General features: G+C 45.5%; 1 protein-coding gene across 1 annotated transcript in view; it reads left to right on the top strand.

Moving 5' to 3' along the window:
• LOC147663348 (uncharacterized) overlaps positions 1 to 26,531 on the top strand; it is a 160,993-nt gene that overhangs the window by 61,673 nt on the left and 72,789 nt on the right. The window contains 1 exon segment of the mRNA XM_086950501.1: positions 749 to 1,225. Within this exon segment, the coding sequence (XP_086806627.1) occupies positions 749 to 1,225 (477 nt within the window).

The following is a 26,531-nucleotide window of genomic DNA, read 5'->3' as shown; positions in this document are numbered from 1 at the left end:
GAGATGGGAAGAATCTCTCTCTAACAATTCTATCACCCTTATGGAGATATTAATTGTTAGTGCTGAACGCAAGGTTACTAAATTGCAAGCAGAAATAGCTACCATAGAACAAGAAATTAAAGATCTAAACAGACCTGAGTCTACTGTAAAAAAACTATACTATCCTGGATGAAGTCCTATTAAAACATCAATCGGACATCAAAAATAGGAAAGCCAGGCAACTGAGAAGGGATGAGTTGGATTACACCCGTGGTCGAATCTTTACTTTTGATAAAAAATATGATTCCCTGATCCAGAATAGCTCTAAAAATATCAACAAGAAAACTCAGGGCTCAGAACCTACCTCATTATCATCTAGCAATACCTCACTCAACTCCACAGGCACTGTAGGAGGTGAATCGGATAACCAAGATAGACAAGGGATGCCACCTTTTTTTCAAGAGGTTTTACGGATCACGAAGGGCAACAGATACCCTACAGCAAGAAACCAATCCGATCCAAAACCAGGAGGGGCAGGGGACGAAAGCTCAGAGGATTACAGAAGGAAGCTGAGATCAGGGGCCAACAGGAATTAGATGGTGCAAACACTAGGGAAGTGCAGGTGATCAACCTTTCCAAAATAAACCTTACTCCAGACATGGTTTCCCTTTTAAGCAAAGGTCTTAGTTTGAACCCATATGCAACGGGGGATATTTGTAAATTAAAAATCGATTTGTTTAAATTTGTGAGGAACCTCAAACTTAAAAAGCATTTCTTTGGCTTGGAGAAAAAGGACAGAGGGGTTATCAATTCACCTGTAACTAGCACCACTGAATCTTTATCAATAAATGATGTACATGCAACTCATCTTCTCTTATCATTGACCGACATGGAGGACTCTCCTCTAGACATGGACAGACTTCTAGAGGAGTTGGATATAGAATCTGATTTTAGCATTGTCAGTGGACTGAAGTCCAAGTCCAAATGGATTCCCACACTACCTGGTGGCAATGCCATAGACACTTTTTACAAGCGTGTGTTAGAGGATCTTGACAAACTGAACCGTTTACGCAAGGACAGAATGTTCAAATATAAGGATAACCTTACCATTGGGGAAAGAGTAGCACTTAACACACTTATGAACGACAACACTATCACCATACGAGAGGCAGATAAGGGAGGGAATGTAGTGATTATGGATCGCATAGACTATCAACTAGAAATTAGTCAGCAATTACAAGATGAAGTATGCTACGAACGCCTCACTTACAACCCCATTGGTCCCTTAACAATAGAAATCAATTCTCAGTTGTTAAAGTGGAAACAATCAGGTTTATTAAACGAGGAAGAATACCTATATTTGAAAGTATTTAGACCCACATATCCATGGTTATACACCTTACCTAAGATTCATAAAGAACTCCCTTTTCCACCAGGGAGACCTATTGTTTCTGGCATAGGGGGCCCCACGGAACGGATAGCAGAATACGTGGATCTCTTTCTGGGTCCGCTAGTTAAAAACTTACCGTCCTACGTACAGGATTCTAAACATATCCTAAGTACCCTAGCAGACATGGAATGGCAAGAAGATTTTCTTCTGGTAACAATGGACGTGGTGTCATTGTACACCAGTATCAACACAGAGCTGGGTATTCAGGCCATTAACAAAATCCTGTTCAACAGACCAGCTACACTATGGAAACACACTGAGATGCTATCAACAATGATAGAATCGGTCCTTAAAAATAACTATTTTATGTGTGACAAGAACTGGTACCGACAAAAACAAGGTGTAGCCATGGGCTCTAAAATATCACCCTCGTTTGCGAACCTATTTATGGGGGCACTGGAAGCAGACCTAATTTGGGGCACAAAGGGTGCTCAATATATCGACTCCATAATATTTTGGGGTCGATATATTGATGACTGCATCCTCATTTGGTCAGGCTCAGAGGAGCAATTACAAAATTTCTTCAAATACCTAAATGACAATACGTGGAAGATCAACTTCACCATGAAGTGGAGTAAAACGAATATAGAATTCTTGGATATTGAGTTCTATATTTCTTCCACCTGTCTACATAGTAGACTGTTCAGAAAGTCAACAGCATGCAACGCAATCTTGCATGCATCGAGCTCACACCCCTCACACCAGATTAACGCCATACCTTTTGGCGAATTTATTCGGGCAAGAAGAAACTGTAGTGAGGACTGTGAATTCGGGAGATGTATTGCCAGCATGAAAGAAAGATTTCACACAAGGGGTTATGCAAATAACACCATTAAAAAAGCTGAAAAAAGAATCAAAAGAGTTAGGAGAGTAGACACCCTAACCACCAGACATAAGCTCAATTCAGATAGCAAGGAATGCTTAAGATTGGTTACAAATTTCAATTCACTCCATCTGGACCTAAGAAAAAGTTTAACAAAACATTGGAGTTTACTGAAATCCGAAAAAGCATTGACCGAGTACATTACAGAGCGACCACAAATCTCGTTTAGAAGAGGAAATACAATACGAAATAAGTTGAGTCCTACAGTACCCCGTGACACTAGGAGTACTGACTGGCTAACACAACGGGGTTTGGGTTTTCACAAGTGCGGGTTCTGCAGTATGTGTAAATGGGCCAAACATGGCACAACAAATTTCACAGGCCCAGATGACATATGTTATACCATCAAGAGCAACATCAATTGCACAACCAAATTTGTCATTTACATTATTGAATGTGAATGTGGCAAGTATTACGTAGGAAGCACAATAAGACCATTGAAAGAAAGAATGATGGAACATATAAGAGCGATTGTAAATTGTGACCCTAAATATCCAGTGGCTTTGCATGTAGCCTCCTGCCAAAAAGATCATATGAACAAAAATGTGCAATTTTTTGGAATTGAAACCATACCATTGGCAGTAAGAGGTGGGAATCGAGAATTGAAATTGAGACGCACTGAAGCGATTTGGATTATGCGTTTGAAATCTGTAGAGTCGGGATTAAATTATGACCAAGAAATGCAATATTTTTTGGGTGACTAAAAACGAGGTACTGTTTGTACTACATTGTCTGAATAATTTTTATGAAAATTGTAATATACTGCAGACCTGTGCATGTAAACTCGTCGACACTAAGATCTCTCCTAATGCTGGGATGATTCTCCTGTACATATGAATACTATTATGAGACCTCAAAGCAACAACTTATGATACTGTACAAAATGTTAGATGCTAAACAGTCACAGTATGATTGGGCTTTTCACATATTTAGGAAGTCATAATCATTCACGGTGCGCACTTCACCATAGGAAACCATCTTTAAAACTAATGTCACGCTATATTTCAGCACGAATCAACAATCCTAGATACCCAAATTTCCCAGATATCACACCCATTCTCACATTGGAGCGTATACATTTTTACAAATACCCGATGGGCACTTTTTTCAGCACTCGAATGGCGATCTACTCATCGCATTTTTTTCGCTCTAAATATAAATAAGTACAATGTGTTTATATTATGCAAATTTCTCATCGTACACGGTGTGAAAATTTCCTGTAAGTTACGTTTATCTTCACCACACGGGTAAATTGCAACATGAGAGACCATCCAACATGGTCGGTAACATAAGTATCATACGCGTTCTAGTCTTTAGAACACGTTACGTTCAAGCACGCATATACGTCTGTTTGGACACAATCACGTGTCCAAACAGGAACCGAGCTCGGAGGAGGTGCACCCGCCATACGCGCTGGAGAAGCCAAAACACGGGTGAGTTATTTGTGCGTTCTTCTTCAAGCGCGGAGATACAACTTGTATTTTATGACTCTCCGCACACTAACACAGTCTAAAAACTACTATTACTCGTTCCCCTTCAGCTTCGAGTACACCGTAATTTGGAACCGAAACTGGTATCCACGCATTGGAAAAGGAATAGGTAAAACCTGGACAACAACTTTACAGTTATGACTTGCGCAATAATGACTTGTTCCAACCATGTCAATATGTAACATAACTGTCATTTCTCTTAACAGTAATTTTTTGATAACGAAAATCATAAACGCGAAGAACTGTATCGGGTTACCTCCGAGCCCATTATAATACGTCTTGACTCTATACTCATGTAAGTGGATAAGCAGTACCTTGGGTATTGCGTGACATGCTAGAAAGTGGTGATGAGTTGGATCGAATATTAATGTTGGAATATAGGACAGGGAATTCCCCACAGGTATATAATTAATTTTGTTTTTTAAAAACCAGGGCTCCAGTGAGATTATCCCTGTGACATTAGAATATACAGAAAAGAACTATCTTATTTTACCTTGATAACGTCTGGAACAGCACATATTAAGACAACATATATTATTTTTACTTTGTCATAGAAACAAAGATATTGACCGCTGCTGGACGCACTCGAACCAGCATAACTGGTCACGGGCCCGGCTGGGTCGGAATTATCACCAGCTGAGCGGTAAGCTGTCATATAATTAATGGCGAACAGTCTCATTTGGTGACATTTTGCCTGAATATCACTAAAATTTGGTTAGTGATGAGATTTTTTCGATTTTTTCTTCCTTTTCTCAAAAATATGCAGACCTTCTGACGTTGATACGGCCTTCTAGGTATGCTCTCACAATGACACTTGTTTCTCACTATTTTCACAAAAGGACTAGCATGTAGGATGAAAGAGCCGCACACGATTAGGACACTTTCGCCAAGATATAGAGCATGTGTCATTGCTTGCCTTTGAGATATACAATGGTTATCTCGTCCCTGCACATATCCATCACTATCACTATCACATATATTCACGTCATTAAAGATAATCGGTAATATACACCTTAACTCCGACACGGATGTGTTGTGGTTGCACGAGCGAAACAAACCTGATAAAATGAAACAATCACTGTATGCTCACTGCAGGAGGAAGCTGTATTGCATGTGTTATAACGGCCATACACTATGGTCTTGTATGTAAATCCATCTGCTCAAAAAACATGCTAGACGCTACTTATTTGTTTGTTTCAGATCTGATGAATCGCGAAGGCGATGAAACACGTGTCGGCTGGCTGTAATCTCTATTAAAGACTCCAAGATTCACTCATCTTTTGGATCTCTTGTTACTTCTGTCAGAATTGGTGTTTGAATTTTGTAAATTGTTACTGAACAATTCGTATACTCATATTAGAGTGCTTCGGCAATTCGTAAAGCTGAACGCAGGTATGCTACAGATATAACGTCTAGAAAGAGAACTATAGATAGAAGATTGTAATTAACAAAGGAAGTGAGTACAGAGTAAACTTAAGGTTCTTGTTGTTTGGCAGGTCGTCAGCAAGTACACTTACGTCCAGTACCGGCCCTCCTACCCATTGTCTAGCTAATAACTTGTAGTGTAGGTAGGGGTTAGTCTTTAAGGAGGTTGGTCCCTTGCGTCTCTGCAAATCTGCTACTCGTCTCAAGGAAAGGCATATCATGACCAGGTAAGAGACGACGTAGTGTTTGTCTTGACAGAAGGAGAAGCCCAAGTAGAATAAATTTGCCTGGACGCAATGGACCAAATATCCCTACAAGATATTGCAGCCATGTTAAACGAGTTAAAACAGGAAAATGAAGCCTTGCGTAGAGACATGGCTTCTCTCCAAACTTCTGTTCAATAACAGCAGAAGCCAATTCTTAAGCCAGCTACCTTTCAGGGAGGAGCTTCCTCTCCTGAAGCTCAGACTCAGATTCATGTAGTTACACCTGTTCCAACACCTTTAGCTCAACCAGAGAGGTTTTATGGAGACCCTAACAAATTCACCATCTTTCTTAATCAGTGTCATTTACATTTTTTAACTAAAACCACAGCTTTCCCAGATGATTCTTCCAAGGTGGCCTTTATGCTATCCTATTTAGGAGGGGACGCAGCTCTATGGTCCGTCCCTTTGGTAGAAAGAGACGATCATGTTTTATATAATTTTAGGGCTTTTGAACGGTCCTTAAAGAAGATTTTGGTTAAGCATGTCTTTGTTCAATCTGCGGACAGTAAACTCTTGAATCTAAAACAGGGTTCATCAGATTTGCTTCACTATATTTCTGTCTTTAATCGCTTGGTTCTGGAAGCTGATTGGCCAATGGAAAAAAGGGTGTCTTTGTTCTACCGCGGTTTAAGAGACGAGCTTAAGGACATGGTGACCCAAATCTTGGAACCTCTGGAAGAGATCAGTGAATTTATAGACCTTGTAGTAAAATTGAATCATAGGCTATCTGAAAGAAAAGGAGAAAGAGGAAGATTGGATCACAAGATTTTATTTCAAAAAGAAAGGGGCTCGACCCCTCGTGAAACAACTCAAAAATTAGATCCGGTAGAACCTATGTAAATAGGGTCTATTCGGGGACCCTTATCAAGAGAGGAAAAAGAAAAAAGACGGAAACTGAATCAATGTCTATATTGTGGAAAAGCTGGACATTTCGTGAAAGAATGTCCTTCAAAACCTAACAAGGCGAAACCCAAGTCCTCAGAAGGAACTTTAACTTCTGAAGGGGCGGAAAACTAGAACGCTCGATGAAAGAGGAGGTCAGTTTGTTGAGTGTTTGTTCTAGTTCAGCCTCTACAGTCCCACCCAAGGGGTGTCGGCATTTCTGTATTATTGTGGAATTAAAAAGCTTAGCCAATCCAGTAAGTTCTTTGAAAGTTGAAGCAATAATTGATTCAGGGGCTACTGGAAATTTCATTGATACGAATTTCTTGAAACATTTAGGGTTTACCTCTATTCAAAACATTCACCCACAAACAGCGAGGGCAGTAGATGGTAAAGAGCTGACTTCAGGACTTATTAATAAGCAAACAGAGGTCTTACAAATGGACAGCTCGCCTATCCACAGAGAAACAATTCAGTTTGATGTGATTGACGCTCCTCAATTCAAACTAATTTTGGGAATCCCTTGGCTTGTTTTACACAATCCAAATATCGATTGACAAGCATGAACTTTTAAAACAAACCATTGGAAGAGTCAATATTTTTTGTTGGACAGGTCAGAAGATACAATTCAGGGTTTTGACTTTTTTGCAGACTCTTCTAGTATCCTGCTCCTTGATGGAGTTCCTACAGTATACTTGGACTTGCATGACGTTTTTGATATAAAAAAAGGCTACCACTCTTCCTCCCCATAGGGATTTTGATTGCAGGATAGATCAGGTGCCTGGGGCTACTTTGCCTTGCAGCAGAATCTATGCCTTGACTGAGAAAGAGAATGAGCATTTAAGAGAATACCTGGACGAATACCTCGCTAATGGCTTTATCAGGCACTCCAAGTCTCCTGTATCGTCTTCTCTTTTTTTCATTCCGAAAAGAGGAGGGGAATTAAGAACGTGCATAGATTATAGAGCCCTGAACAATGTAACAATAAAGAACAGATACCCCTTGCCTCTCAATCCAACTCTTTTAGACCAAGTAAAGAAAGCAACCATTTATACAAAATTGGATCTGCGCGGAGGTTACCATCTCGTCAGAGTCCGAAAAGGTGATGAGTGGAAGACAGCATTCCGTACCAAATTTGGTCTCTTCGAATATCAAGTCATGCCTTTTGGACTCTGTAACGCTCCTGCAGCTTTCCAATTTTTTATAAATGAAGTATTGCATGAATTCATTGATGTTTGTTGTGTGGTCTATATAGACGATATCTTGATTTACTCGCATTCAGAGGAAGAACATGTATAACAAGTTCGCACCATTCTTCAGAAACTACTTTCTAATTCTTTGTATGTGAAATTAGAAAAAAGTCTCTTCCAAGTGTCCAAAGTGGACTTTTTGGGCTACAATATTAGTCCATCAGGAATTGAAATGGACCCTAAGAAAGTGGAAGCAGTAAGCTCTTGGCCTAGACCCTCTTCTGTGAAACAGATTCAAAGCTTTCTAGGGTTTGCAAATTTTTATCGTCGTTTTATCCAGAATTTCTCCCAGACGATAACCCCCATTACTAAATTGCTTCGAAAAGGAGTAAAATTTGATTGCACAGAATCCACAGATCAAGCCTTCTCGTGACTTAAAGGAAAAGTTGACATCAGCCCCCATTTTGAGTCAACCAGATCCTAAACAACCATTCATAGTTGAGGCGCATTCATCTCAGTATGCATTGGGAGGAATTCTGTCACAACGGAGTTTGGAAACAGGTCAAATGCATCCCATCGCTTATTACTCCAGAAAGTTGTCCCCAGCGGAACTAAATTACGCAATTGCTGATAAGGAACTATTGGCGATAAAAGCAGTTTTCGAGGAATGGCGTCACTACTTGTTAGGGGCACGTCACCCAATTACGATTCATACAGATCATAGAAATTTGCAGGCTTTACAAAAGGTGAAAGCCTTATCAGCCAGACAATTAAGATGGTCTCTTTTCTTTAATGACTACAATTTTGTAATTACTTACTGTCCGGGAAAGGAAAATCTAAAGGCGGATGCATTGTCTCGCATTGGAGAAAGTAGTGTAGAACAAGAAACAGTGGTTCATCCTGTATTACCTACTACTTGTTTTCAAGCATGTTTATCTGTCAAAAAACGTTAAAGCTGACATAAAGATGGAACTAAAGAAAAAGAGTTTTGAATAATGGAAAAAGGAACATCCATATCTTCAGGAGAGAGACAAGCTTCTTTATGTACATAATCTAGTCATGGTCTACAGGATACCATTATCCATCTTTTCCATGACACCCCTCTCTCTGCTCATCCGGGTTTTGCCAAAACCTATGAATTTTTGGTGGCCTACGATGTTTAAAGATGTTCAATTTTATGTAACTACCTGTAGTGTTTGCATCTAAAATAAGGCCTCCCATCAGCCTCCTAGTGGTTTATTAACTTCTCTTCCTGTTCCACCTCACCCTTTGCATTCCATATCTCTAGATTTTATTGTTGAGCTTCCTTTAACACAAGAAGGGTACAGCACTATTCTCACAGTCGTAGACCAGTTTTCACGAATGGCTCATTTCATTCCATTGAAAAAACTTCCTACCTCCATGGAATTAGCAAACTTATTGATTATGCATGTCATCAGATTACATGGAATTCCATCAGTAGTGATTTCAGACAGGGGGTCCCAATTCATATCTCATGTTTGGAAGAGTTTAAGTTCTCTTCTTCAAATGGATATTCGTTTATCATCTAGTTACCACCCCCAAACTGATGGTTTAACCGAACGCACTAACCAAACCATTGAACAATTCCTTCGTTGCATGTTAACTTCAGTTTCAGGAGATTGGTCTGATCTCTTAAGCACATTGGAATTTGCATAAAATAACACAGAACATACATCTACCAAAATGTCTCCCTTTTTCTGTAAATATGGCTTCCACCCTAAGAGTTTTCCAGAAGACATTAAGATTCATAATTCTGTACCCGCAATCCATGATTATATTTATGGTTTGTCTTCTATTCATGAGGAAGCACGTTACACTTTAGCCAAAACTAAAGAATACCAAAAGAAGGCAGCTGATAAACACAGAAGAGAACAACCCCCGTACAGTCCAGGAGACAAGGTTTGGTTAAGTACAATACATTTGGCTATAAGAGGAAGTTAAAAATTTAACCCCAGGTTTATTGGTCCATTTCCTATTGAAAAGGTTATTCGAGGCAAACTTTTCTACTTAGGAGATTGGAAGGGGTTCAGTCCTGAGGAAAGATCATGGGAACCGATAGCTCATTTACAGAATGCTCCAAGGGTTTTAAGGACATTTATATGCAAAACCCCTCCAAACCAAGACCTATTGCTACGGTCTTAGGGGGGATCTTGAGGAGGGAGTACTGTCACGATTCCCTATGAAGCCTCCACTGGAAGCTCTGCTTTCCTTTTGGCGCTATTGGCCTACAAAACCCACCCCTTTCCCGTGCACCTGCACTCCTTTGTATTGTGTCGTGAGGGTGTATATGTTTTTACTGCTGAGATTGTGCTCTTGTAATTCTGATTTATGATGTACATTCGTAACTCTGATTGTATTTTTGATTAAGCATTTCAAAGGCTCGTTTAGAGATTCGTTAGTTTAAACATGTCTAATAAGCATTTTTCTTTAGGTTTAGTTCAAAGCAAAGGCTGAAAGCAAAGGCGCTTCAGGTCAAAGACTGAAAAACAGTTCTCTCGCATGCGCACCAGCCCGTTTTGGCTGAGCGCACGCAGTCGTGGGGTGCGGCTGGGTGCGGTCGAGTATTTAAACTGCACCCAGCCTTCTGGAAAGCGCTTTGCCTTCCGCCTGCACAGAGGAAGGTCGTGTTGTGATCCCTAGCACTAGAAGACGGCCGCTTACCTGAATAACGATCCTGGAATTTCAGACTTCAATCCTCAGCGTCTTCCTGAATGCATAACAGCTCGGCACTTTCATTTCAGCATCAGAATCAGCAAAGAAAAAAGAGATAAGTGTTATTTCTTTTAGTTTAAGGCGCCCTTCGCAAGAAAGGTATCCCGAACAATTTCTGGAACATTTAATCAAGAGACAATTCAAGAATCTTGGACTTGGTGATTTCTATTAGGTACTTAGGAGAGTGAATAGTTTTGTAAAAGGGTCAAGAGGTGATTCCTGTAATTCAGAAAGAAGTTATTTCTGGATGTTAGATCTGTTATTCTTTTCTCGAGTTGTTTAGCCTATTATTTTAGAAAGCAAGTCACAGAAGGAAAAGACACAGATTCTTACTCTGAGTAAGTAAAGAAGGGGGAGAAGCTTTTTATTGTAAAAAGAAGGATTCATCAATGAAAAGGGGGGGATTTGTATCTGGAAGGGTGAAAGGTTTGTTTTGAAACTACTGTTTGTTTATTACAGTGACCCTCTTCACAAGACCATGCTAACTAAAGGACAACAACGCAGGAGACAGACTAAATCACCCGACTCATCTGACAAGAAAGACATACTGGACGAAATACAGACAACAGCTGAACGCAGGTAGGCTACAGATAGAACGTCTAGAAAGAGAACTATAGATAGAAGATTGTAATTAACAAAGGACGTAAGTACAGAGTAAACTTAAGGTTCTTGTTGTTTCGCAGGTCGTCAGCAAGAACACTTACATCCAGTACCGGCCCTCCTCCCCATTGTCTAGCTAATAACTTGTAGTGTATAATACTTCCTCAAGGTAGGAGTTAGTCTTTAGGGAGGTTTTTCCCTTGCTTCTCTGCGAATCTGCTACTCGTCTCAAGGAAAGGCATATCAAGACCAGGTAAGAGACGACATAGTGTTTGTCTTGACAACATCCCCCCGATCTTATCATATGCCATTTAATATTCACAAATCAAAACATGGCAATCTTTAAAAGTAAAAGAAGGGACCATTCTTCGAAAACTGATAAAAGTGGCACAGTCGGTCCTAGTTCAAGCCCTACGTCTTGAGCTATCGGTTACGGGAATTTTTGCCAGAGTAATTTGTAATATTATTAGGTGGCCATACACTACATGCTACATGCAGCCCTAGACACCTTAAGACATTTGTTAAAATTGGAGATTTTTAGAGAGGAAGCGCCTGGGTACACCTTTAATAAGAATATGGTAAAAGCCTTGTAGGTCTCACAATGCACAGTTGCAATTTTACAGGAGTGGTCTCCAGCACTTCTGAAATTGTTTTTAAAACATTTGGCCCCTAGAATCAGTTTTGAATCTGATAGAGATCACTGTTGTCAATTGAAGCACTATAAACGGTTCGCTGAACAAAAGGAATTCAAAACTTCTGTCCCTTACTTGCTTTTTCAATTAGACCACGGCATAAGGCGGCGTATTTTACTTTTACGTTTGGGCATACTCCCTTTCGCCACTGTCTCAGCTAGTTGGGATGGTACTAATAACCCTGAAGGTATATGTGAACTTTGTAAAGGTGGTCAACAAGATTTGCTCCACGATGCATTAATCTGTCCTAATGAGAGCATAGTTAAGGCCCGCCGACGTTACATAATCCTCATTCACTTTACGAAATTTCATTCTCCTGTATCCTCTGCTACTCTTTCCAGATGGGTTGCGTGTTCCATGAAACAGTCTGGAATTGATTGAACCTGTTTCATGGGGCCTGCCATGGCTTCCTAAACGGTTGCAATAACAGAACACGTCTTCATTCCGAGTGTTGTTTAGCTGAGAGGCTACATTTCCTTGCATGCAGGCAGCTGCACAAAGTAACTTCACAGCAGGGACCCCCTAAAGCAATTGTGAAAGTGACACAGCTCAGAGCTCTGCAGTCACTGACTGCACAACAAGTTGAGTTCTGTTCAGTTTCACAAAGCTGGCTCAGGCCCGCTCACCGCAGGGGCCTCTCACGAGTGCCCTTACTTATATTTCAGGTTCTTTGCAGCAGTAAGGTCAGTTAATATAATGAAATGAAAAGAACAGATTGCAATACTTTGTGAGCTTTTGAAAACATATTGATTCCGTCCAACAAACGTAAGTTATCGTATAGCAGCAAATAAACCATATATCAGTTTATGAAAACACTTTATTATGCAGCACTGTTGTCTCGAAAGTGTGCAAACATCAACCGATTTCACGAAAAACTAAACCAAATAGTACAATTAGGAAAGCAGCGCTCTGACGTGGCAAGCACTTGCTGCGTCATAGCTGTTTATTTTCTTACGGCAGGTTGGTAGTATGGGTGTTGGGGTAAGATGTAGCATTAGAAGTCTGGTTAGCTGTGTAAGTAGATATATTTAAAAGTAAAAATGTGTGCAATTCAAGTCTGTAAAAATATATAATATGATAATAAGAACATGTATTTTAAATGTATTTTAAATGGTTGACCGAAATGTTTGCGTCCAGGATGTGCATCTGTCAATGACATACAGTCACAGGGAGAATTTAAAGTGTATGTCTGATTGAAATGAAAAAGAATATTGAGCAAAGTATTTACAGTATGCGGTCTGGATGTGCAACTGCTAAGGGCATAGTTAGAAGGCAAGTTTAAAATATATACATGAACTAGCAGCCCGTCCCGACGTTGTCCGGGACCAATCAGGCTCTCAAACATCACCACTCCTCCCCGCGCTCAGGCTCTCAAACATAACCGCTCCTCCCCGCACTCCTTCACGCTGCAACCCCACACTCACCTACCTCAGCCCACCGCGGGCACCGCCGCTCCTCAATTCACCGCTCCTGTCCGCTCCAAGCTGCCAAATCACTGCTCCTGTCCGCTCCACGCTGCCAAACTTCACCGCTCCTGTCCGCTCCACGCTGCAAGCCCACCGCGGGCGCTGCCGCTCCTCAGCCTCCCCACACTCACCTACCTCAGCCCACCACGGGCGCCGCCGCTCCTCAATTCACCGCTCCTGTCCGCTCCAAGCTGCCAAATCACCGCTCCTGTCCGCTCCACGCTGGCAAACTTCACCGCTCCACACCGCAAGCCCACCGCGGGCGCCGCCACTCCTCAGCCTCTGCAAACTTTACCGCTCCTCCCCATGCTCCTGGCCGCCGCTCCTCCCCGCGCTGATGTCAGCACGCACGTCGTTAGCGCACACGGCCTGCGCTACTTCCAAGGGACTACTTTTTTTTCATCGTAAATTTTTTAAATAACGTTGTTTTTTAAAATTTATATAGCCTATGTCCATCTGCAGACCCTCACGATTCCAATGATGTATGGGGTGTGTGGATTGGCGCTGTGGTTCCCGAGTTTACCTGCCTCAAAGGTTATAAGTTCTTGCTTTATTATAGTAGTATAGATATCATTAAAAGAAAACTATTAAATGAAGTATTAAAAAGATTAAAAAAAGCCTCTGGTAACGAAATACATTCACACAGAGTATCCCTGTGAGGCTAAAAGTGTTTGTAAGCAGACATCAAGGGAGCAGTGAAAAGTAGATCCCACAACCCAAACAGTGGAAGGATACACAAGTACCATGGCATGCTTCAAGGAAGGTCGTAATTAACGGAGGATGACATGGAAGAATGCGCTGACTAATGAACAGAAACATACCGATCAACAGACCTGATTCTGGTGGGATACTCATGATTTTTTAAGCAAAACATTTCTTTATTTTATGTGTCACAAATACCCTCCTAAAAGCCCACCAGTAAGCCCACCTGTAGGATGTGATATAGACATAAGATATCCCAACTGGTATTATTCAAAGGCAATTAGAGAGGATATGAATACAACATTATCAGAAAGGAAGCAAGGAGACTCTATTTGATTATTGTATGTGCTCATAGCATCATTTAGGTAGTATAATTAGGAAAAGGAGGAGAAAGGACAATTAGCAGTTGTTACAGCACTGCGATATACAAATAAAACAAATGGAAACAACCCAAATTGTATTTAGTGCTCAAAGTGTGTGAGTCAAAAACACGGTGGCGATGCAGGTAACAATGTGATCAGCGTGGATGGCTCATAGAGACTGGTGCATTTATTTATCTTATTTTTTTTTTTTATTTTTTACATTTTTACATTTGTATGACGCGCAGCTACCCAAAGAGGGTTTCCCGGCGCCTTTGGCATAAGGAAGAAGGAAGAACAAAGGTATATGCTGGGCTGCATAAATATATACAGTGAATTAACGACACTATGTGATCCAGGTAGCTTGAAGAGTTCGTTTTGACTTTTCGTTTGTTGTATTATTTGTGAACCAGTTTGTTTGAAGGGCCTATGATCGCGCTGAATGGTCGACGGCGTTTCGATCCACATTAATCGGGATCTTGATCAGGACTGGGTCGGGTTGGAAACAGTGCTGGTAGGCTTGTTAGGAAATTTGAAGTCCAGGATCCATGAGGTCGTGTGAATCGAAAGTAATCAGGGACTTTGGTGAAAACGCGCAAGTCGGAGTACAGAATCCATGCGATCATGGAAGGTCGTCAAGAGCTGCGGGTCAAGACAGCATGTGATGGGCGATATACATCAGCCGATCCAACAGTGATCGGTGTGGTGAGAGTTAATCTCGGGTTGACGAAGAGCTGCGGGAGGCTCGTGTAGATCTGGCGTTTCCTACACAAGCCTGTCACTGTTGGATCGGCTGATGTATATCGCCCATCACATGCTGACTTGAGTCCTGATGAAGATACCAATTAATGTGGATCGAAACGCCAACGACCATTCAGCGCGATCAATGGCGCTTCATACAAAGTGGTTCACAAATAATACAACAAACGAAAAGTCAAAACAATGGCCAGCCTACAACAACTCCTCGTCGACTCCAGGGCCTGTGATGCAACCAACACCAACCCTGCAAGATTCAAGGTCATGTGCCACTGTACACACCCTGATGGTGACAGCACTCACTTTAACACAAGCTGAAGGGGGGAGAGGTGACATAGCTACTCTGACCTCCCCAATTTATGACTGCAACACACACAAAGGAGTGGGAAAGTGGAAAATAAAAGGTGGCTCGTGCTCAGTGAGAAAAAACTGCCCTCACTCACAAAATTGTGAAGTGCTTTATTATTGGGCTTGCTTACTAACACCCCTGCGCAGACCAACGCTTGCGGTAGAGCAAAGGGGAGGGGAAAGCAATACAAACAATACAAATTTGAGATCACGAAGAAAAGTGCAGCTAGTGAATGTTAAAACTAGCTCGGATGTGTACCCACTCAAAACTGTATTCCCGGGCCGTCTGGCTAGTCTTCAAAATGTGAAGGATGGTGGTGACAGGAGAAGATTAAGATTCCTTCACCCCTCCTTACTGCCAAGGCGTCTACATGTTTCTGCCGTTTAAATCGTGCCCACAGTGTCGGGTCACTCCGGCATTCATCAGGACCCTCCGGATCCCAAAACATAGTACCCTCTGATCCTGGCTTAGGTATCTATGGAATGCATTCTTTCCAACATGGGGTTCCCTATTTCAGGCACACTTCATAATGAAATGAAATGAAATTAATGAAACTTATATAGCGCACGACTTACCCTGGGGCATCTCAGCGCTTGCTTAGGGAACCCGTCCTGGTATTCCCCTGTGAGATAACCCTGGCAGGGTATCCACAAGGTGAAAGCCAGGCATCCCACCGCGAGGGGCCGTTGTGGAGATAAAGCAAGCTATTGCCCAGAGTCGCAGAGTGTGAACCCGTGAGTCGAGGAGGCACCGGAGCGAGAATTAACGAGTCCGTGGAATTTTTGAGCCCAAGACCCGCCGAGGCGGGGAATTGAACCCTGGTCCCGGGCCGAACTCAGGCTCCAGGTCTGCCGCCTCTAACCCCTGAGCCACACTTCTCCACCTGTGGGAAAAGCACACGGAGGGGAGAAAATTATTACTAGATTGCCATTTGATCCTCCACAATGTATCAGGGAGTGGAAAATCCAAACCCCTGGGTTACTTCTTCCCTCATTGCACCACATCTACGCACCACCTCTAACCTCACAGTACCCTACTGGTATAATATTTCAAGCCTTGCGCCCAAATCAGACTAAACATTCATCGTGGAACAGTGTCCACACCACATAACACTCAGGAAAACGCTTTTACCATCACCAAAATCCGTTTCAATCAAATGCGCCCACTAATGCTGCGCAAGAAAATTTCACTCAACGAGTTTCACGATGCGAATCGCTTGAATTAGAGAGGGTTTGGGAGAGACCCTCTGTAGTCAATTTCTATAAGGAGATAAAACATATACATAATGGTGTTATAAATAGGCATGAATATTTGATATGTATAAATGGGGAAAATCAATAAATCTGGAAGCAACTCATAGTGCCATTTGACACAGTTTTCAGGCCCTGAAAAAATGCCTGAATTAGAGTGGAAATGCTCCAGTTCACAACATAAGTGCGTATACCACCACACATAGTCAAAATGAAAGTAAGCGTTCACTTGTATACTTTGTCGGTGTAACTGCCCACCCAGTAAAAGTGTGGAAAATACATTTTTCTGTAGCAACTCATAGTATCATTTCACACAGTAGTAAGTGTCATGACCGCTGAAAGAATGCCTGGATTACACATGTGTATACCATCACACATAGTCAAGTCAAGTCAAGTCAAGAGATTTATATAGCGCGCTACATACCCCGAGGGTCTTAAGGCGCTTGAAGAAGGGTGGGGGATTACTTCTCGAATTTCCACGTTTTAAGTTGCTTTCTGAATGCTAGGTGGTTCTGAGTAAGGCGAAGGTGAGTGGGAAGTGAGTTCCAGGTTTTAGCTGCCAGGTAGGAGAAAGATCTCCCTCCCATGGTGGTTTTGTTGATGCGAGGTACGGTGGCAAGGGCTTGGTTTGAGGATCGTAGCTGGCGGGTGGGGGGTGTAGAAGGACAGTCGTGTGTTGAGGCATTCGGGTCCAATTTCGTAAAGTGCTTTGTGTGCGTGGGTTAGGAGACGGAAAGTAATCCTCTTACTGATGGGGAGCCAGTGGAGGTTTTTCAGGTGCCCAGAGATGTGTTCTTTACGCGGGATGTCTAATATGAGCCTGGCTGAAGCGTTCTGGATGCGTTGGAGTTTTTTCTGGAGTTTTGCGGTGGAACCGGCGTATAGGGTGTTTCCATAGTCCAGGCGGCTCGTGACCAGTGCGTGGGTGACTGTTTTTCTAGTTTCGGTGGGGATCCAATGAAATGTTTTTTTGAGCATGCGAAGAATGTTGAAGCAAGATGAAGAAACGGCGTTGACTTGTCTGTTCATCGAGAGTGAGGAATCTAGGATGACTCCCAGGTTCCGTGCGTGGTCCGTCGGGATGGGTGCTTTTCCAAGGGCCTCCGGCCACCAAGAGTCATCCCAGGCGGAGGGGGAGGTGCCTAGGATGAGGACTTCTGTTTTGTCTGAGTTCAGTTTCAGACGGCTGTGCTTCATCCATTCGGCTACTTCTTTCATTCCGTCATGTAGGTTGGTTTTGGCAGTGTTAGGGTCTCTGGTGAGAGATAGGATCAGTTGAGTGTCATCGGTGTAGGAGATGATGTTGAGGCTGTGTTGGCGTGCGATGGTCGCGAGGGGGCTCATGTATACGTTGAAGAGGGTGGGGCTGAGTGAAGATCCTTGTGGTACGCCGCAGATAATTTCAGAGGCCTCTGACTTGAATGATGGAAGGCGGACTCTCTGGGTTCTTCCGGTGAGGAATGAGGTGATCCATTCCAGTGCTTTTCCTTGGATTCCGACGTTTTTGAGGTGCTGTAGAAGGGTGCTATGGCAGACTGTGTCAAAGGCTGCAGAGAGGTCGAGGAGGATGAGGGCGACTGTGTCTCCATTGTCCAGTAGAGTTCGAATGTCGTCTGTTGCTGCGATGAGGGCGGTTTCAGTGCTGTGTTTGGCTCGGAAGCCGGACTGTAAGGAGTCGAGGGATTTGTTGGTTTCGAGGAAGGCGGCGAGCTGGTTGTTGACCGCTTTCTCTATGACTTTGGCCGGGAATGGAAGGAGCGAGATAGGGCGGTAGTTTTTGAGTTCGGTGGGGTCAGCTGTGGGTTTCTTCAGAAGGGCGCTGAGTTGGGCGTGTTTCCAACTTTCCGGGAAGGTTGCGGAGTTGAGGGAGCAATTGATGACGTCTCGGAGGTGTGGTGCTATAATGGAGTCTGCTTTGTTAAAGATGTGGTGAGGGCATGGGTCTGTGGGGGATCCTGAGTGGATAGAGTTCATCAGACGGATGGTGTCTTCAGTGGAGATAGGGTTCCAGTCATTGAGGGTGTTCAAGGGGGGTGGGGGTCCTGCAAAGGGTTGGGTGGGTTGGTCTTCGGGTCGGTTGTCGAAGCTGTTGTGGATGTCTGCAATTTTGTTGTGGAAGAATGAGGCTAGGGAGTCGCAGAGGGCTTGAGAGGGGGTGATGTCGTTGGAGTTGGCTGAGGGGTTGGTAAATTCCTTGACGATGTTGAATAATTCCTTGCTGTTGTGGGCGTTGCCATCTAGTCGGTCCTTGAAAGCGGCTTTCTTGGCATTCCGGATCAGTTGGTGGTGTATGCGGGTGGCGTTTTTGAAGGCGTCTTTGGTGCTGGTGTTTGGGTCTTTTTTCCAGGCCTTCTCAAGGGAGTGACAGAGTTTCTTGGATTTCTTAAGATCATCGTTGAACCAGGAGGCCTTCTTGCTGCTTAGTTTGATTTGTCGTTTTTTCAGTGGTGCTAGGATGTCGGCACTGTTGGATAACCATTGGGTGAAGTTAGTGGCTGCTTGGTCAGGGTTTGAGGAGTGGGCGGGGGGGTATTGAAGAAGCGATGAGGAGATCTGGTCGATGGTGACTTTGTTCCAGTTACTTCGCAGAGTGGGTTGGGGGTGGTTGTTGGATGTGGGCTTGTTGTAGGTGAAGTGAACGCAGCTGTGGTCAGTCCAAAGGGGCTTCGTGGTGTGGCTGAAGGAGACATGATTGCTGGAGGTGAAGATAGGGTCGAGTGTGTGACCTGCGATGTGGGTGGGGGTAGTGACAAGTTGTTTAAGTCCGAGGTTGGCGAGGTTGTCCAAGAGGGAGGTGGTGTTGCGGTCATTGTTCTTTTCAAGGTGAAAGTTGAGGTCTCCCAAAAGGATGTAATCTTCGGAGGGGAGCGCGTGTGGAGTGATGAAGTCCGTGATGTCTTCACTAAATTGTGCGCGGGGTCCTGGTGGCCTGTAGAAGAGGGTGCCTCTGAGTGTGGTCTTGGGGTCGATGTGGATCTGGAAGTGAAGGTTTCAGTGTTGGCGAGATTGGCGTCTGAGCTGGTCGAGATGCGGATGGATTTCTTATGGACGATAGCGATGCCTCCTCCTGTTTGGTCGGTCCGGTCCTTACGGATGATTTTATAGCCTTCCGGGATGGCAATGGTGATGTCTGGGGCTGAGGAGGCGTTCATCCATGTTTCTGTTAGGAAGGCGACGTCCAGAGAGATGGTGTCTAGTAGATTCCAGAGGTCGATGGCGTGCCTGTGGACTGAGCGGGTGTTAAGCAGGATGCATTTTAGGTGGTTGGGGTCGGATATCTGTTGTGTGTTCGTAGATGAGGAGTTGTTCTTGGTGCCGTCGAACTTGCAGGGGTTGCAAGAGAAGGGTCCATGGGTGTGTCCTGGAGCGGCTTGGACGCAGTTGGGGGAACGGCCGGGGTTAAGGGCTAGGAGGGTGGTGGCATCATAAGTAATGCAGGAGGGGTGGGTGGTACGGGGGCCAGGGGGTCTGGCGCTGGGCGCGGTCCAGGCGCCGACGGGCGTAGACGGGCTTACCTTTGGCGCACCTTCGGCGCGGATTGGGCGCGGTCGCTGCGCGTGAACGCTGCGCGCAAATGCTACTGTCATAAGTGGATAGTTGAAGGGGAGGGGCGAGGCAGGCTCAGCTGGGAGGCAGGAGCGTGATTGGAGGGACGGGCTAGGACATCACAAGAAGCAAATGGCTGCAACAACAACAAATACTTAACGCAGGGAGAGGTTGGGGCGAGCAGTGGGGCGCTATGACAAAAACATATATTTAGAAATGAAATGGCTGAGATAGAGTAGCGCTATAAGCACAGCACATTAAGAGTAACAAGCGGCGCTATGAAATTGGGCACAGAGCAATCAAAAAGCAGCAAAGCAGTGCTGAGGACAGAGCAAGTTTAATGCACAATGCGGCGCTATGGTAATCCAGCTGGAAGAATGCAAATATATCACAAGCAGCGTAGGAGAAGCGCTACGATACCCAGGAGGACAGAGGGGAGCAACCGGATCTGCAATTAAAGGGGGAGATCATGTATTTTCTTTGTCGGTGTAACTGCACACCCAGTACCGTAATCTATGTTCACATCTTGTGGATGTTCTGTCTCACGCTACCCCACCCCTAGCCCCTTACAACGTCAAGGTGGGTACACTTCCTGGACATTCTCCAACTCTTGCCGTGTAGGTGGCGAGTTGCTGTCCTCCTCCTACCCTAAGACGGGAGAAGTTCCAGTCACATGGGGGACGTAGGTGTTGCATGATCTCAACATTTAGGGCGTCATGCATCTGATCTTCAGATCTATACTGTTATTTTTTCACAGGTCATTGGAAAGATAACTTTATTGAATGGTTGCCTATTCTTCGAGGTTGCATTGCAATATAAACATATGTGCCCCCCAGCTCATTGCCGCTAAATTATCATTATAATTATAATAAAATTGTGTGATGATATTGCTTCATACTTCTCCCAGAAAATTGAATCCATATATGAGAAAATAATAGCTGCTGGTAATCCATCACAGCCCATTTAGAAATGAGGAATCAGCATAAGCTAGAGCTCCCCCCCATTACTTTAGATGAGGTTGAATCTTTGATTCACAGAATTACATCTGGATCCCCTGCGGATCTCATCCCAGCTAAATTCATTCTTCCTTTGGAGAATCAATTGTCCCCGGTGGTGCAGGATATCATCAACCTCTCTCTTTCAGAGGGATATGTCCCACGAGAATGGAAGGTTGCCCAGGTTAGACCTGTCCGCAAGAAAACCAACATCCTGTGGACTGACTTCTCTAACCTTCGTCCCGTCTCTCTTCTTCCATTCTGGAGCAAGATAATGGAGAAACACGTGAACACCCATCTATCTAACCATGTCGAATTGTCTGGAAGTTTAGATCATTCCCAGTCCGGATTTAGGCCCAAACATAGCAGCGAATCTGCGTTTCTTATAGTAACAGAAAACATCAGAATGACCCTTGATGAGGGCCACTATATGATTCTGGTGCTTTTGGACCTATCCGCGGCGTTCAACACGGTCTCCCATAGTGTCCTGCTCAAAAGACTGGAGGAAGTTGGGTTAAGAGACTCAGCTCTATCCTGGATGGAATTTGTTTTATTGCATCGCTTTCAGACTGTTAACCTGGGCTCGTATCAGTCTGCTCCGGTGGGCATGACCAAGGGAGTACCACAGGGCTCATGTTAGAGCCCTACTCTTTTCAACATCTATATTGCTCTCTTGGCCGATCTTGTGAGGACGTATGGGTTCATCCCCGTATCGTATGCCGATGATACTCAGCATCTCTTTCCTTTTGACACCTTCTCTTCCTCGGTACAACTAGCATTCTCCAATGGGATGAGGGCCATATCGCACTGGATGCGGAATAACTTCCTCCAGTGCAATGTGGGAAAAACCGAGATTATGCTGCTGGGAGAAGCTCCTCTCCTGTGGACCCCAGATTGGTGTCCAACGGATCTGGGCTCCCCTCCATCTCCCAAACTTATAGTCAAAAATCTAGGCATCCGTCTTGACCACGATCGTAGCTTGAAGGAACATGTCACCCAGAAAGCAGGCGCGTGGTTTCAAGTAATCAGTTTGCTACGTCAAGTCTTTCCTCTATTCCCAGACTCTGCACGAAAAACATTAGTCCAGGCGATGGTTATGAGTCGCCTGGACTATTGTGATGGCCATAGGAAGAGCTCGGATTGGCGGCCGGTCATTTCGGCGCCTAGCCCCTCAGCTGTGGAATACACTGCTGGTCACCCTGCGCAGGAATCCTAACCTGTTTGCCTTTAGGAAGGACTTGAAATCTTGGTTTTTTGTGCAGTAGTCCTCTTTTCCCCTTTTTACTTTTGTCCTTTGTTCGTGTTAGGTCAAAGCGCCGGGACACTCCTCGGAGTAGCCGAGCGCTATACAAAAACATTCTTAACATTAACATTAACATTAACATATTGATCTCGGCAAATGATGCCCCACTCGGTAGACTACAGCTGGTGCAGAACACGGCAGCTCGGCTGGTCCTCAACGCTCCACCTCGGACCCCCCTCACTACCTCTTCTTGCAGAACTGCATTGGCTTCCAATCCGTCAAAGGATTGAGTTTAGCCCTTTAAGTGCTGCCGTCGGCCAACGGTCGTCACGAGCACTGCCTCCCCAGTGCTGCGCACGACCGTTGGCCGACGGGCCAGCATTCGTTATTCGAACGTTCAGCACTGGGCGCTGAACGTTCGACGCTCGGAAGGTGTTAAAACATGCTGTATAATCCACAAGGCTTTGGTCAATCTGGGCCCTCCCTATCTTGCTGAGACATTCCTGCCTTATGTTCCTTCTAGAACCCAACGTTCAGGTGTTCAACATCTTCTGGTGGTTCCACGAGTAAAAAGGGCCAGATTAGGAGGTAGAGCTCTCTCATATCGGGGACCACAGTTATGGAACAAACTCCCACTCCCCTTAAGACAGTGCTCTGAACATCTGCAATTGAGGAAAATGCTCAAGACCTTCCTTTTTGCCAACATTGATTGATTTCTGTTAAATGTGTTGCTATTCTTTCACGGCTCCGCTGAAGCGCAGGGGGTCGATTCTAGCGCTATACAAATACAAATACAAATAATCGGCTGGAAGCGTGAATGTAATATACAGATTCTGTTGGACTTGGCCCTTCTGGCAGGTTCACCCCTGAACTTTTTGCCTAGTGATTTCTGGTCTTTGCGCACTTTGACACTGTGGCGCAGTATAAAGTGCGTCCTCTCCCTGAGTGCATGTGTGAGATTGGCCTGCTCTCCCATAGGAATGCATGGGGAATGTCTGTGTCCCTGGTAGTTCCTGATGCGTGAGGCGTGCATGGTCAAGTCTGGTATGTGCGAACTCGTGAGAGTGAATGCTTCGCAACGATGTATGTGACATGGTTGTGTCTTGTGCGGAAGCGCCACTTCTAGACATGACTGTGTATGTGCTGTGAAGGTGCTGGCGTGTGATTGGCTGGAGCTGGCTGGGATGCCAGGCTCCAGGAAGTCTGTGTGGGTCTGCCCCGGTGGTGAATGGAGAGATTAGCATGCTGATATGAGGGAGGGGCTGCGCCTGTGTCCTGAATGGGGCTGGGTTTTCCCCACACAATGCTGGCTCCGCCCCCTGTGGTGCGACTGATGACCCTAGCCTGCCTGATGAATGGAAGGGGTGGTTGAGCCATCAACAGTGCTCTCAGACCAGCTGCGACTGGTTCTGGCCCCACCCTGCACCTACAGACAAAGGGAAAAGGTGTATAAAAGAGGGGCTGTGACCCCATGAAGATGTTCTTGTTTTTGACTTGGATCTACCAGGGGCGTGCTGCTGCTTGGGCCCAGGGGAAGGCTTGCCTCCCCTGGGCTCTGCCCAGCCCCTGGCTTGCTGATGGACCCCTGAAGGACTGAATTGCTGACCTTTCCCCTCCTAGCGCAAGGAGCGCTTTCATTTGCCTGCCTGGGCAGAGCGCTGTCGTTTTCCCTCTGAGGGAAGCGCTCCTGCCCTTTTTAGTGCCCCAGAGTGCTTCGTTGCACTTTATCCTTAATTGACGGGTGCCACCCCGATTATGGCGCCCTTTGCGAGTGCCCACCTCGCTTCACTGTTTTCTTTTGGTCTCGAGGGTGTCCACCCCTCTTAAATGCCCCCGAGAATCACCGCCGCGGCCCGAGCGCCGCAAAACAGGAAGCCAGGCACTACGGTGCCTGACGCGGGGCGGGACTTCCGGTTTGCCGGAGGAAGTCCCGCCCGCCGCCGCGCTGTGATTGGCTGCCCACCGCCGCCGACCGGAAGGGGATTGAGGCTGAGCGATGGCCGCCCGGGGCAGCCAGCAAAGTGCAGCGCCGGTGTTGTGGGGCTCCCATGTAATGGAGGGAGCCCCGGCCAAGGAGTCCAGCCCGCAGCACCGGAGGGCCCCGAGGAGCAGGAGCTCTCCTTCCCCCCAGCCGCCGCGAGACCGGTGAGTGCCTATGAAGGGAGGGGGGGCGTCGGGGCTCATTGCCCGCCCCTCCCCTCTAAGTGGAAGGCTCGTGGGGGCCTTACCTGCTCTTGAGCCTAATGAAAGGCTCCGGGGGCAGTTCAGTTATTTCGAGCCGAGGGGCTCAAGGCGCCCCATGTGTGGAGGAGCCACGAGAGGCTCCAGCCGGCACCTGTTGTATTTAGAGCCACGAAGGCTCCAACGATGGGGACATTGATTTCTTTCAGGAGCCAGAGGGCTCCCCCACGCTGGGCAGTAGTGTTTCTGGAGCCTAGATGGCTCTAACCAGGGGCATATTTGTTTTCAGAGCCAGAGGGCTCCAACCTATTGCGCAGTTTTGCTTCCTGAGGGGCTAGTGAGAGCCCCTGTCGCAGATTTGTTTTCCAGCTGCCCAGCAAGTAGTGGGCAGCTGCACCGTTTAGGTTTTCCTTCCTAGGGACACATGTTCTGGACTTTAGGAGTGAGGCGCACTCCTTCATCCCTGGCCTTTCCCCAGCTGCGCAGCACTTAGTGCCAGCTGCAGCGTTTAGGCCCCCTGTTCTGTCCCTCAGCTGCCCAGCACTTTGTGGGCAGCTGCTACGTTTAGGTTCTGGCGCAAGTGGCACAACCTGGACTTTGTGAGTTCTGCGCTAAAGGTGATTTATGCGCTAACTGAGGTTTAGATGCTGTTATGATCTATGTCCTATTGCTTTTGGGTGCTAGGAAATGTACAATGTGTAGTATGTTTTGCGCACCCTGTGTTCTGCACCTCTGAATGTGTTGTTGATGCATCATGTGCCTTGTTCCTTACACCGCTGAATGTATGTTGATGCGTCATGTGTTCCTTACACCGCTGAATGTGTTGTTGATACATCATGTGTTTTCCTTCCCTGCACCGCTGAATGTATGTTTATGCATCATGTGTTTTGTCCCCAGGTCTATACCCCTAAATGTATGGTGATATTTAGTTGGTTGTTCTTGCTAGTACAGGTGGTGCTAGTGAGGTCCTGGTTCCCTGCGTGACCTGTTCCTAGGGTGGTTAGAATTGCGTAGGGGGTACTTACCTGATTACCAGTAGTTACTTGTATTGAGCTACAGTGATTTTCTGTTATATTCTAAGTGCTATTCCAAGGGCGTGGTACTGAGCTCGCCCCCTGACCAGAGTCCCAGGACCAGTGGACTCTATTGTGCCTGCCCTGACAAATTGCTGGGACTTGTCTGATCTCCCTTGGGCCCCTGGGGCCTCGCTGAAATGTGCCTCGCTCGTTCCCCTCGGCAGCTTGTGCACGGCAGCCCGTCCAAGCCTCGAGCAGCACCGCTCTCCCCTGAGCCGCGCCGCTTCGCTGGGTCGCCTGCATCCTGCCTTCCCCTCCTCTTCTGAGCCGCACACATTGGTCGCCCCAGAGAAACGCTTGTACCTTGCCGGTGGCCCGCTCAAGCCTCGAGCCGCACCACTCTCCCCTGAGTCGTGCCGCTTCGCTGGGCCGCCCGCTCAAGTTTACTAAGAAGGTCACTCGCATTATCCTTGCAACCAGGTCGGGAGGTACTGTCCGTTAGGCTCTATGTTTAAGTTCTAGGCCTACAAGTATTGTGTTCTAAAAGTGCTGATTCCTGACAGTGGTCCAGGTGGCCCTGTCTTGTAAATATCCCTTGTAAATTCTGCCCGTGCCTCTGGCACAATGTAAAGTGTGTTTTTTCTAATGTATGTTTATTGGAATACAAAGGCTATTTTTATATATACCCTTGTGTGGAGTTTTCTTTGTGGTGGGCCTTGGGTGTTGTTGCTGGGGTGCGTGCGCAAATACTTAACTCATATCGCCTCCAAGTTTAGCCTTGCTGCTCGCGCCACGTTACCTAGAGGGCGAGTAGGGGTTATCTTGGCGTGTAACTCCCTTGCCCTGACCTTAGGAATGGTGATCCCTGACTGACCTCGACGCGAGTCTTGGCCAGCCGGGGTCCTGTTTCTAACATTGGACGCAGCGGTGAGGATAAGGATTTGTGTTTGCGATGTACCACAGTGGCAACTGGCCACACTACAAAGCTCTGCATTTTAGATAAATCACATTTTGGGGATTATTGTATGTAGTTTGCTAAAAATGTCATTTCTGTGGAAATGTGTTTCTTGTGCACTTT

Source organism: Lissotriton vulgaris, unplaced genomic scaffold (genome assembly GCF_964263255.1).
Source record: "Lissotriton vulgaris unplaced genomic scaffold, aLisVul1.2 SCAFFOLD_300, whole genome shotgun sequence".
Taxonomy (NCBI): domain Eukaryota; kingdom Metazoa; phylum Chordata; class Amphibia; order Caudata; family Salamandridae; genus Lissotriton; species Lissotriton vulgaris.
This window is presented reverse-complemented; position numbering and strand designations above follow the sequence as displayed.